The sequence below is a fragment of the Taeniopygia guttata genome, chromosome 1 (genome assembly GCF_048771995.1).
Source record: "Taeniopygia guttata chromosome 1, bTaeGut7.mat, whole genome shotgun sequence".
NCBI lineage: Eukaryota > Metazoa > Chordata > Aves > Passeriformes > Estrildidae > Taeniopygia > Taeniopygia guttata.
Window position 1 is genome coordinate 49736189 of NC_133024.1, and position 13812 is coordinate 49750000.

The 13812-nt window shown below is 34.5% G+C and overlaps 1 protein-coding gene across 7 annotated transcripts in view; it reads left to right on the plus strand.

Moving 5' to 3' along the window:
* Positions 1 to 13812, plus strand: part of DACH1 (dachshund family transcription factor 1) — a 352745-nt gene that overhangs the window by 245454 nt on the left and 93479 nt on the right. For 3 of the 7 annotated variants that reach the window (XM_030271485.4, XM_030271469.4, XM_030271501.4), the window contains 2 exons: positions 3787 to 3922; positions 6172 to 6309. In XM_030271485.4, coding sequence (XP_030127345.4) covers positions 3787 to 3922; positions 6172 to 6309 — 274 coding nt within the window. The remainder of the gene's footprint in view (positions 1 to 3786; positions 3923 to 6171; positions 6310 to 13812) is intronic. The other 4 variants (XM_030271474.4, XM_030271515.4, XM_030271509.4 and 1 more) reach the window with 2 other exon arrangements.

A 13812-nucleotide genomic window follows, 5' to 3' on the forward strand; every position in this document is an offset into this window, starting at 1 on the left:
CAAACTTTGTCAGAAATGGTCAACAATTTTGTTATTAAGGAACCAGAATGGCAAAGAAGAAGAATAATTGTGGGAAAACTGAGGTGGTGACAACCTAGAAGATACCACTTATTTCTCTGTCCTCTTAGGAGCAGAAGGATTATTCCTACATATATTACCTGAAATGTTTTCAATAGGGATACCACAGCTAAACTTCATCAGCTTTGTGTTTTGATATATTTTGAGGAAGGCTTTTGGTAATGAAGCAATTTTCAAACAGTTAAAACATACCGCTGAAGAAGAAATAAAGTAGGCAAAAAAAAGAAATTAATGTTGTATAACTATGTGACCTTGTATATGGACAAAGACGTGATATGGGGAAGAAAGTATTTCTGGTCTTCTTAATACCATTACTGATGTATTAAGATAATTCTTTTTAAAAAAAGTTACTTAAGAGTAACTTTCAGAATAAGATTTTGCAGTAGTTGTCTATTTGAGAATTTTAAAAAAAATTTGATAAATACATAAAGACTCTCCTGTTTTACTTGAAGAGACCAAGACAGTGTGATTTTGTGAATGATATGTACTATTGTGGAACAAAACTGGAGTGATTTCAATTCTAGAGATAACCTCAATTTCATGTGTTAAAATCTCTGCTACTGAAATCTTTTACCTGTTTTTTACAGCATAAAATAAAATACAGCACACAGTATCACAGGAACAAATCTGTTATTTATGAAATGAACTTGATATTGAGGGTGTGTAACTTGTCACTGGAATAAGAGTACATGAAAGGGCATTAGAGTTCCCTAGAGTGAAAATTTCTTTGTGGTAGGAACATTATTGGAGGAGGTAAATGCCAGATTCTTAAATGTTTAGGATTCATGATTTGGATCAAATTGTGAACAACACCAAGATAAGGAATGCTTCAAATTTGGCCCCTAAGAGTTTGTTGCCCATTGCTTAGTAAAGCCTCTGGTTTTGATACCTAACAGAGAATCTTAACAATTCTGAAATGTTGGTCAACCATATGCTAAATTACTGCATATTACCTAAATTGTTCACACTACTTTTTACCTGTGAGTATCTGTGGAAAGAAATAGGGAAGCCAAACATGGAGGAAAAAAATAGGCAAGTTTTAGGAAAAATACTGGCAGTGGACAGAATCCTAGGTGTATTCTGTTACCAAGATTGTAAGTCAGTAAGTTCTGTTTCTTTGCTGTTTCATATAGAGTAACTTGTATGAAAGTGGCATGCTGTAGAAGTGACAAAATAGCTCTGATCTGCATTATTTAATGAACACCATTTTGAACATTTCCTTTTTTGAAAAATTTTAAATGGAGTCTAAAGTTAAGTTAATATCTTGCTGCAAACAAAATTAATCTTTTCTACACAAAATCTCTGTTGAGGAAGACATATTGATATTCCAGCACCATTAGTTTACTACTATGACTTTTTTAGAGCTACAGAGTGTTTCAATTGATTACTAGTAGCATTGCCATTTATTATTGCATTGAATTTGTTAAACAGAAAAAATTGCTATAGACTAGATTGCTGATTGTGGAGCTATGAAGTAAGGATTTAAACAATAGTTAAGGTACTAAATTGGTTTATTTTGCATTTCTGTTAAGTTCAATCCCATGTTTTATTGGAATTAAAGAGTATTTTACAAATTAATTGATAAAGCCGAGATACATAGTTTTCTCTTGGATTTTGTCTATGTCATATTATGTGAGAATAAAACTCATTATCTGTTTTGTTTGTACAGTAATTATATTTGGTTGTCCTGTACATTCCTTTTCCTCACTCCATCTCATAATATGTGCTGTAAAAGCACACATAAATAAATAGGATAAACAAATTAAGCTGTTTAAATAAATTAATTTACTCTGCAGCTCTGTATTCAAATCTTATGTGCTCACTGGATTTCATTTTAATGAAACCCTTCTAAGAACAATACATTGTATGCCAAATAGTGAAATTATATTTTAAATGAATGATTAAATATACCGTGTTCTAATTTATATCAATCTGTACACTATGCACGCTTAAATCCGCCTAAATCTAAAGAAATAAATCTTCTACATTCTGAAAACATCTGCATTATAATCCTCCTCTTGAATACCCAGTTCATGGACATATAAACACAATCAAAGTCATAATAAGCCTAGAGCTATGATGCAGTTAAGCTATCCTCATCAAGGTTTTTGACTTAAAAACCTAAGATTGTTAGAGTGGAATCCACTTAAATGTCTTGAAACATTGCTCTAAAAAACCTCCTCCTACTCCATCAGTATGGTCATTGAACCCCTTTGCAATAAGAATCTCAGGTTCAGCAGATTTTTTTTATGAAACTCACCTTGAGCAAATCTATTGATTACTCTAGTTGAGGATGTTGCAAAATTTCTTAGGAATGCATTCAGAGAAGTAAATATTTGTCTAGTGACTGTGCATAATAAAATAATGACTGCTCAAAAAGAACATTTCTGTGTGACGAATGTACTGCTTTATTCAAGAAAATGCATTTGCAACAGTGAGTTTTCTTTTGTGTTATTAAACATGTACTAATTGTATTATTTCATTACCAAAGCTTTTAGTGAGTTGAATGTAGTTGTTTGTTGATTGCTGGTTTGGGCTTACTTTTTTTTTTCCATTATAAGTCAGTTTTTCAGTTATCAAAAGGAGAAAAACAAGCAAAAAAAAAGTTAGTTTAATATTTTCAATCCTTCCAATAGATTTCCCCTAAAGGATTTATTTCTTTTTATCACTGCTTTTCCAAAACAGCCTCATTTTCACATACTTTAACAATGAGTCTTGAGAACTTCCAGCAGTAAAAAGGAAACTGAAGGGAAAGACAGTGAATTTTCTAGAAAGATCTATTCTGCGCTCATCTCCCTTTGACTATTGTTCGTGTCAAACTTCTGGGTAAATATCAGATATATCTGTCTTCTACATACCAACAATTCTCATATAGCAGATATGCAATTCAAACCATCACAGTGCTTACATTCTGGTTTCAAAACCAAGGAATCTCTTGAAGTGCATCATAGTTCCTCTTGGCTACCCTGCCAGACCTTTCCCTGGATAGAAAAATATGAATGGTGGTTTTCCCCATTTTGAAGTGATATGGCGACATTCATCCAAAAAGTGTGATTCATTCCAAGTTTGTGTTCCATGTCAAAATAGACATTTGGACATCAGTCATGTTACTGGTATAGGTACTATAAGGAGGTTATATTTTCTTTATGATCCATAACAGTTCCATAGGATCTTGTTGCTCAAGAAGCCTCTTTGAAATTAAAATGTGAAGTAAAATTCAATATGAGATAAAACGACGGTACCTGATCTTTATCTATTTACAGAAATACATAATTCCTCCTTCCATAAGGCTAACATCTGTAAGCCAAAATGTATGCTTCCAATTCAACTGCATGATGATATGAGTAAATAAAATAAAACAAACAAAGAAAACATTAAAAAAAAAGAAAGAAAAAACAAACAACAAAAGCCAAACCAAAACAACGACAACAAAAGCTTAACAAACCTCTTATTTTTTTAAGTAGTCCAGAAGGCAGTTAAAAACCTAATAAGATGAGCAGTGCTCACATTGCACGCTGAAATGTAAGGTCTAGTGTCCTAAAGTTGCCAAGTTTCATTTGAAAATGCTCTGCAAATCCTGGAAATGTCCACAGGGGAATGAATAGGTTGCAATTTAGGAGGGAGATTCAGTTTAGGGAAGTGATGTTTGGAAACAGAGGCTTGGTTTAATGTTGCCATTTTATCACAATGACTCCTTGTGTGTTTTAGGAACGTGTTCCAGACAGCCCTTCTCCTGCTCCTTCTCTTGAAGAGGGACGAAGACCTGGCAGCCATCCATCCTCTCATCGAAGCAGCAGTGTGTCCAGTTCTCCTGCACGGACCGAGAGCTCTTCAGACAGAATCCGTAGGTCCTATTCTTCTCCTTCTCACCACTTTAGAACTGAATAGCTGCAGCTTGTTTTTCTGGCCAAAATACCCTCGCCTTAAATAGATCTCATATGTCTCATGCTCAGAAGTTCATCTGCAACAACTATCTCCCAACATTATGTTCCCTAGTTTACAGTGCCATAATATCTGATGCTACATTAACAGGTACTGATACAAACTACCATCATGTCATATTAAACATAAAGATATGAGCAATGAAATACAGAATTGCAGGCAGGAAGCAATCTGCTGGATTAGTTTTAGAACTGAACATATAGTGTAAACATTTTTAAAAGAAATTGAATTTTATTTATTCTGGTTACTTGGTTTTGATTTCTAAATTGAATATGACTTCATAAGCAATATTTTACATGGTAGAATTGCTTGATAAAGAGAAGAATTGGGTTAAATAAATTAAGAATGTGCATACTTTATAAATTTTTTAAATACAAAATTTTGTAATGGTGAAAAATATGATAGAAAGAATATTATCACCTCATAGGTCATAGGGGACAGAGTGAAATTAAACTATGGTGTCCCAGAATGATGCCATTTTTGTCAAAGTTCCGTATATAGGATGTAAATTACATGGAAAAGACTCTTGATTTTTTTAATAATCCAGTGCAGCAATGGAAATTAAGGTTTTAAGTGCATGCTATTTTATGGATATATACTTAAATTTATATTACATTTGCCCATTCCCTTTAATACTGCTCTGTTGCAGGTTTTTGTGTGTTTAAATCATTGTTCCATAGTGGAATCTGTCAGTAGGTGAAACTGGAGGGTTTGTCACACACGTAGAAGGCCATGAAATAGCTGTATGAAATAGGTGGCCATACTGATTAGATTCAACACGTGTCCTTTAGACTGCTTCTTTTCAGGCTCTCCATAGACTCAGGAAGCTGACTCTTCATTGACCTTCAGATGAGAGATCTTTCATTAGTGTGTAATGAAAAATGACTTACCAAAGGAAAGAAATGAGGCCTGACTATGACAAGCTGAAAATTTTGTTTTCTTATCACTTGGACAATTCAGAGAGTAGATTAAATTGGCATCCCATATACTGTGACCTATCTATTTCCCCAGGCTTGACCCACAAGCCTTTCATTATATTTTCTTTCCATTGTCCAGCTGAGGAGGCGGAGTGATGGAGTGGCTTTGGTTGACACATGGTGTCCAGCCAGGATCAACCCACTGCAGACTTCATAAGTGAAGATCTGAAAAAAATCTCACAAATGTGGAATTAAAATTTTTTTCTTCATTGAATAGTGTATTTGTTTACAGCTGATGAAGCTCTTTTCCATTGTTCTCTTAAAAAAACCTCAAAATAACAAAATTCTAAATTGAGGGATATTTATTGGAATTGCTCTTTTCTTCTTTTTTAATGAAAAAGAAAAGTTTATTGTTCAGTTTACTCTATAATTTACAGAGAGTAGTGGGACCTTTGTGCATTTTTTTCTTCCATGTGAGCATAACGGAGTTCCTTAGGTAGTGGATCACTTCAATAAATTATTTATTTATAAGATAATTATTTTCTGTCCTATCTGATTTGTTAACATCACACCTGATTCTTAAGTACATCTTTTGTGGTGCCAGCCCGAATAAGATGACTACTACAGGAATATGGGTTCCATATTAAAAAAAAAAAATACTAAAAATGGCATAAATCTCTTGAAAAGACATTTTTTTCCGAATAAAAGCATAGAAATATAAACTACCTACATAGAAATATATACACCTTTCTGAGATTGATTGAGACCCATGAAGGTCTCTGAAAACTCTTGGACAGGGCTTTTCCACCTGTCTGATGACAAATAAGCAATTCTACTGTTGCACAGAATATATGGAACAACTGTGTTTATCACCTGAAAGGCCACAATGCTTTATTTAAGGAAGTTGTTAGAGACTGCATATTGGGAATATTGGTACTCAAGCATTTTTCTACAATGAACTAAAAATTTAACAATTCTCATTAAATAAGGAAGAACGTATTTGCAAATCTCCAACTTTATCCAAAGTTACTGAACTTTCTTTTTAAAACTGATTGTTTTAAACTAGAAGTAACAGGAAGAAACTTTTCCTCTATGTGGATCCTTATAGCACTAATTAAGTAACTTCGTGATTGTTAGAATTCTTGTATAATTAAGAGGAATACTATGTAAAAGAAATAAAAAAGAGTATTGTTAATATGACGGCTGATTTCTTTCTGCCTGCGCTTGTGTCTAGCAGCTGTCCATCAGAACGGGCTCTCTATGAACCAAATGCTGATGGGTTTGTCACCTAATGTCCTGCCTGGACCTAAGGAGGGTGATCTGGCTGGTCATGATGTGGGACATGAGACAAAAAGAATACACATTGAGAAAGGTAATATGAATATTATAATTCTAGTGCTTCAGTGTAAAACAAGTGTTGTCTTGGTTGCTAAATATTACTATAATTGTGATTTTAAATTTCTTAATTGAGATTTTTGTTTCGTTGATTTATTTTTTTTCAGTTTCACAAATCAAATTTTTACAGGATAATAATTTTCATTATTGTTCTATTTTTTCATCTCCAATATTAATTTATGTATATATATATATATATATAAATGGGAGAAATTTCATAAATATTGCAAAGTAGGATGAGTGAAAAACTGTTTTACATTATTATTGTGACTCTGACCCTTCTGCAACACTGTTTAGGTATTAAGTTTCTGTCTCCGTCCAGTTGACTTTAATGACCTACTTCCCAGAGGGACTGAGCACCGTGAAAATTAGTCCATGTGTGCAAAAACGAAAAAAGGCTAATACCAAGCCATTAAATTAGGGAATTGCATAAAATGAGACTGGTATACATTATATAATGGGATTTAAATTTAATTGAGTATATGACCAAAGTGTTTGATCTAGGTGAATAGCCCACATGCACTTATGCTGATTATGACACCATTTCATCTCTGCTGGTATTCAAAGTCAAGTTCCTGTTCAGGGCTCTTACAAAGGATTTTGGTGGGGTGGTGGTGGAATTTTGAAAGGTGTATTTTATGTTTTATTTGCTTTATATATTTGAATTTTAGGTCTTGTAGACTGGAAACTTTTTTTTTTTCAAGAGAGGTTTAAAAAGCAATGCACGCTTTGAAAAAAATTTCTTTAAGCTTCTCAGAAAAGTCAGTTCTTTGAGCACAACAAGAGAAAAAGTAAAAGGTACAATAACCAGATGTTGAAACAGAGCTGTAGAAACTGCTGTAGCTATGAAGATTTCAGAATAAGACATTTTGTGACATGTTTTAATAGCTATAAGATGTTTCCTCTGTCTTGTGTTTGAACACTGAGATATGAAAAGGAATTAAAACCTGGACAATTCTATTCCGGACAGGTGGCATTTTTAATAAGATTACCAGAAAAATTAATGGAAACAACATTTCTTTTATATAAACCATTTAGTTTGGTTCATTGCACACACAACCTGTTTTTGCTTACACTGTGCCCTCACTCAGCCTCTGCAAATTGTATCCCTGCTGTGAAGTATGATGTGATCAAATAGGTTTGTTTTGAATTTCCATAAATTATTTTATTTCAGCCTTTGAAGTTACTTGTTTAACTATAATCCAACTGATAAGTTCTGCAAAGAGAAGTACATATTAAGAATGGCAATACTTTTGCATGTCATTCAGGTTTTTTAAAGGTTTTTTTTTTTTTTTATTATGCTATCCCAAATGTAGTTTCCCAGTTTTTGCAAGATCTGTTCTCAGTAAAACTGCTGAGAATTCTCTTTTTTCCTCAGTCCTGTTTAGGTCAAACCTCCTTTTTTTTTTTTTTTTCGTTTTTTTTTTTTTTGTTTTGTTCTTTTTTCCCTGCTCCGTTCCAGCCTACTGAATTAATGGTAAATATTCATGGGCTATCTAGATTGATAGGGGCTACTAAATTAAAAATTGTTTTCTGTCATGACTACATTTATCATGTCTCTCATATCAATCTTGTAACTTTAGTACTAATCTAATCTGTATTAAAACAAGTGATTTGACTTACAGATATTTGTGGAGATAGTAATTATCTAGTTTTGTCACTGTGAGCTTGCAATCAGATTTTGAAACTGTTTTATCCCTGCAAATCAGTCAGACTGCGACCATATTTAAAAATGCAAACACACATGCAGGTGGTGGCACTTTTATTGTTAACAGGCCATCACCTTCATCAGCTGAGAAAGAAGGAAAGGGGAAAGGGAAAAGGGGGAAGGGAAGGGAAGGGAAGGGAAGGGAAGGGAAGGGAAGGGAAGGGAAGGGAAGGGAAGGGAAGGGAAGGGAAGGGAAGGGAAGGGAAGGGAAGGGAAGGGAAGGGAAAATGGAAAGGAAAATGGAAAGGAAAATGGAAAGGAAAATGGAAAGGAAAGGAAAGGGAAAGGAAAGGAATAAGAAATCAGATGTTCTAAATACGTATCATGAAGCATTTAAAAATTAATGTGTTTTTTTCTAAGCCTTTTGTTGGCAGAAATCTACTAGCTGCAACTAAAATGTCTTTTAATTGAACCTGGGAGAACCTAGAAAATCCTTACTAGTAAAGAAGGCCCTGTCTTTTTTTTTTTGTCTCCTCTTCCATTAAAAAATGAAAAGATGAAAAATCTCTGAAGTTATCTGTGATCAGGGAGAATGTATTTACAGTCAACAGATAATTTAAAGGGAACAAAGGGAACAAAGTAATAACCGAGGGAACTGATCAACATACCAAATTCTGAATGTCAGAGGAGTGAATAATTTGTTTCACCTGATCTATGAGCTGGATACAGGAGAGAAAATGCCATTTACCTGTTAGAAACATAGTACAAATGAGCTAATTTACCCAGTCCACACAACATGATATAATACATTTAGAAACAGTTCATTGTTGGCCTTGGCAAACTGAGTATGTCTTTCAAAGATCATATGTATTTCTATTCAAAATCCAGCAAGAATTATTGTTAATGACAAAAACTAGTTTATTTTATTAGAGTCGTTTAAGCTACCAGTAAAGCTCTTGTGTAGTTTTTTTGGAGTTTTTTTTGTTTGGTTTTTTGTTGTTGTGGGGATTTTTGTTTGCTTGTTTGGTTGGTTTCTTTGGGTTTTTTGGTGGGTTTTTTTGTTTTGGTTTTTTTTTTGTTTGGTTGGTTGGTTGGTTTTGAGGTGTTTTTTTGATTATTTTGTGTGTTTTTTGGTTTTTGGTTTTTTTGGGTTTTGTTTTATTATTTTTTTTTATTTGCCTTTAGGCTGTCTTCAAAATATATTTTCAGGTTCTGGTGAAAATGCAGAGTTCTGAGGGGTACTACCTTCCATTGAGTCAGGCTGTTATTATGACACCAAAAATCAAATTAAGTTCTATGGATCTGTCTGTTAAAACCGGAAAGTTCACATCAGGCTCTGGATCATTATTTGTTGTAGGAAAACTGGAAGAGTTTCTGTTGTCATTTGCCATATGTAAAGCATAGGTGTTGGGGACATTATGCAGCTGCTTAATCCAGGTGTGCAGCTTGGCTGCATCCTAGCTTCATGCTGGGTCAAGACCCAATGTACACGTCTGAAGTTCCACTCATTGCCTGAGTTCCATAAGAAGGATACTTAAATTTGCTAAGGTTATGTTGTGGTCCAATGAGGTTCCTAGTCTGAACTAGGGAGGACAGCAGAGTACCTCTGCCTCACAGTTCCTACATAAATCAAGATGTCATCATTTGTATCACAAGAGATCAATTATCCTAGATTTTGTTTATTAGAAGACAGCAGCATTTCCAATTTTACTGAAAGCAGTCTGTAGCACTGCAAATGGTCCTGGAGAAGAATGAGGTAAGTTGAAGTACACAATGTTAGTTCATGTACCTGACAGCCAAAACCAAGCATCTAATTCTGTAATCTATAATTATGGACTCTTTGATGATGCTCATTTGGTTTTCTTGAGTCAGATTTAACAAGAAGGGATTATGTAAAGCATGGGATTCATATTAGAAAAGCTCCATTCAGTTTTCTATGTTAAGAGAAGACTTTTTAAAGTCTTTTCAAGTTTCTGTGACACAAAGAGTCGTGTCCCTCAGTTTTGATGAGGTACATTTCATCACTTATCCTGTTCAGCTTACGTATGACATCCTGCAGACCATTGAGTCTGAAACTTTGGGAAGCAGATTTTTGGTGGTTTTTATGGCGCTGAATACCTTTTCAGCTCTTCAGTAATGTTATCTGTTAAGCATGGATAGGGAAGAGGAACTAGCAGAGAACATAAAAGACTAGACTGCTGAATCCTGATCCTCTTTTTGCTCATTGATCTGAAGTGTTTCAAAAGAAGAGAGTTCAAAATAACCAATGACTTAAAAGTCAGACACACCGTATTTGGAGATGTGGAGCACATTTCCTGAGCAGTATCCTTAATCACTGTGCTTTTTGTAAAAGAGGGAAGTATATTTTAACATCACCCCTTTACCCTTATGACCTGGACTCAAGGTTGTATTGGGTCTGCAAGGTGTAATTTATAGCTCAGTCCTACTGGCAGTGTTTATCTACTTACTAGCTCCAGGTAGCTGCATACAATATTTTTTTGGTGATGTTGGAGGCAGTGGTTGCTCATAGCACCCCCTAACTGGTACCTGCCTAGTACTCTACAAAGGAATGTAAGACACAGCTCACTTCAGCCCAAGATTCCCTTATGGGGTACAACCACTGAAAAGTTGCTTCAGCACCAAATTTAGATGCTTAAGTGTCTTATTGGATCTGGCCTTAGGGCATCAGATTAGAATTTTCTGTCTCCATCAATTTGGGCTTTTTTTAGATAGATACCAACAGCAAATGAAGCCTGAATGTGATGCTTGCATTTTCAATTCAATATGTTATTTGAGGTGTTATGGGAAAGACACTCTCTTGCTGAAAATATGCATACTGTTTTCTATGGCAAAATATAAAATACTCACCATGCTCACAAAACAAGTTAAAATATTTATTTCAGAAGAGCTTTAAATTATGATATTAATGGAAATTCCACAAGTAATTTTCAGGTAATCAACAATAACTGCTTCTTGACAGTTAAGGTATAATTTTATCAAATCCACGTATTAAAAAGTCCCCGGTTTTGTCTTTCTTTTTATTTTATGTACCCATGTAGAGACAACACAGTCTTAGACCTTTGGCTAATATTTTATAAAAGAGAATAATAAAATTGCAAAGTATCCCCAGATAAAAATGGAAAATAATTTAAATATTCCGAAGTTAGAATTGGATTTTCCTGTTGGCATTCATGCATCAAAAAGGGAACTAATGATAAGTATGCCATCCTATATAGTTAGATATTCATTCTGTATTATCAGCAGTAAATCTTCTTAAAAGGCGTGCACAGTGTAAATATAACATGCTTATTCACCTTAACAAATATAGAAACACATATGAATATGTTTCTATAAATATGAAAGACTCAAAGGAAGTTTTAGCATCAACACAATTCTCTTCAGCTTGAGCTCTTCTCTAGCAAAGTCAGCAAGCAAGTGATCCAGAACTTTGCTTGAATTCTCTTTCTGGTCTGTTACAATTTTCGTTGGTTTTCTGAGAAAGTCCTTTTATAAGGAGAGTATTTACCAGTTGATGTACAGAGTAATTTTCATTGGCAGTTCTGCTGCCCAGCTGCTTGTGTAAACATATTTTATCTGTTCATTTTTGTATGGATGCATACACACAGAGGGATACTTATACAATATATTTATCTGACTGAATATTGCATTTTAATGTAAGAAGAAGAATATTATTATACTTTGATGGGTTTATACATGCCAATACATTTACAGTTAACACATTTTAAGTCTACGTTCTCAATTCACATCTTAAATCTTATGTTCTAAATCTTAATAGATTAATTTTTAAATATATAAGATACTGAGTTCATACTTTCTACATCACATAGGACTTTTCAAACCCTTAAAAAATAATAGTCAAATTTTTGACCTATGATGGATAATATAATAAAGACCTGCTAAATTAAAGTTTTGATAAAGCCAGTATCACCAAGATAACTTTTCTACACTTTGGTTGTTGGCATATCTTTTCACTCAGCCCTAGAGGCCCAGGAATTTAAAAAGTACATTAGAAGCTATTGCAGTTATCGGATTATAAAGGTGAAAAATAAAATTGGAAGTTTTTTCTTAATGGGTTGTTTTTTGCTAAGTAGCTGGAAAACAAATATTTTTGTTACATAGAAAATATAGAAGACTTTCATATTATTGAACAGGGTATGAATAGTGTGTGTAAGCAGGAAGGAGTGCAAAGGTCATACAAACTTCTGAAAGCTTTTTTTTTTTTTCAGTGCAAATAATTGGTTAAAATTATTTCTATAGACCCTCATTGTAGCAGCCTGAACTGCTGCTAGTAAGGTCCAGGGTAAAAAAGCAGAAAGGGCCTTTACATGGTACCACAGACGTTTGATTCAGCTGCACAGTGGGCTGGTCAGAGTTCCCCAGCACGCACAGGTCCCAGCTCTCACTGCCCCATCCAGAGGGGTCTGGGGTGAACCTGGTCTCTGGGCAGTGCAAAAATGAGGGCCAGTCAGGGAACTGGGAGGGAGTGGCTCAGGGACATAGGAACGGACATACGAGCAGGGCAAGGTGTCAATGGGGTTTTAACAACTTTGAGGGAAGCTTCTTGTGTCTCCATAATTTAGGGGATGCCCCCCAGGGTCCTTACAGCTCATGAAGTCATCCTCCAATGACATTCCTCTGCAGACCTGTTTGCTACTAGGGGCCTTTATTCTACTGGGGTAGTAGTAGTTCTGGCACATTTTACAGGAGATTGGCTGTGCAGTTGTCACTTGATGGATATGTGCACATCACTTCTGACTCATTCCCGACTAACTAGGCTCAATGCAGCCCAATTGCACATATGCAGACTGCCTAGTGTACTTTTACAGTGACTCACATGAATCTTGGATATATCTGATTTTCTGAATAGCCTCATATGAGTTACATTACACAGAATCTGATGTATTTTCTAATAATCTATTGAAACAGCTCGATATGTACAGTTCTTATGTGTCTTGTGCCCCAAACAGTTCTGAAAGGTGCTTTATACTTTTATTTCTTTTTTTCCCCCAACTTTCTTTTCAATGGTCATTATGTGTCCTTCATGCAATGGACCTTAGAATGATCTTCAGTTTTTTTATGGTCTTTATATAGTGGAGAGAAGCTATAAACCCCTTTGAAATAATTTGTGTAGTCATTTTGACTTTTTAAAATGAATTCTTAAATGAAAGATGTAATGGGTATTGATGTTAGAAAGAACCTTTTTATCATGCTACCACACTAAATTTTTCAAATCATCAGTTCTCTTAGTTTTTAGTTCTAGGAGAAATATGTTACAGGGAATGAAGTTAAGGAAGTTGTGGCATCCCACTATGAGAGGATATGTCCCATAGCACCATGAGGGTGATTAAATATGGTTCTGTTTCTCTAAAGTAGTTATTTCTAATTTTACTTTTTGCAGGAGAACAAAAGGATGCATGATATATCTAGCTGCTCTAGAACTGAATTCTGAAGACATTAAGAAACACATAATTGTTTTGTGAATTTAAAGGGAGCATAGAGTCATACATGTTCTTCCTGAAAATTCACATAACTGGCTTAATGTACCTGGCTTAATGTACTCGGCTTTATTTGTACCATTTTATTCTAATGGTTACTGTTACAGGAAAGAGAGCTGACAGTATAATGTTAAGAATGTCTTCCACTTGAGACTACTTGAAGACACTGCTTTGAAAGTGTTAATAACCTGCTGTGCAACTGGTTTTAAGTTTTATCTAAGTTGTTCAAAATACTCCAAAAAAATCAGTTTTGAAAACCCTTAAACTAGAATTGCAGCACAGACATAGATATTATTTCCTTAAATAGTATGGCAAA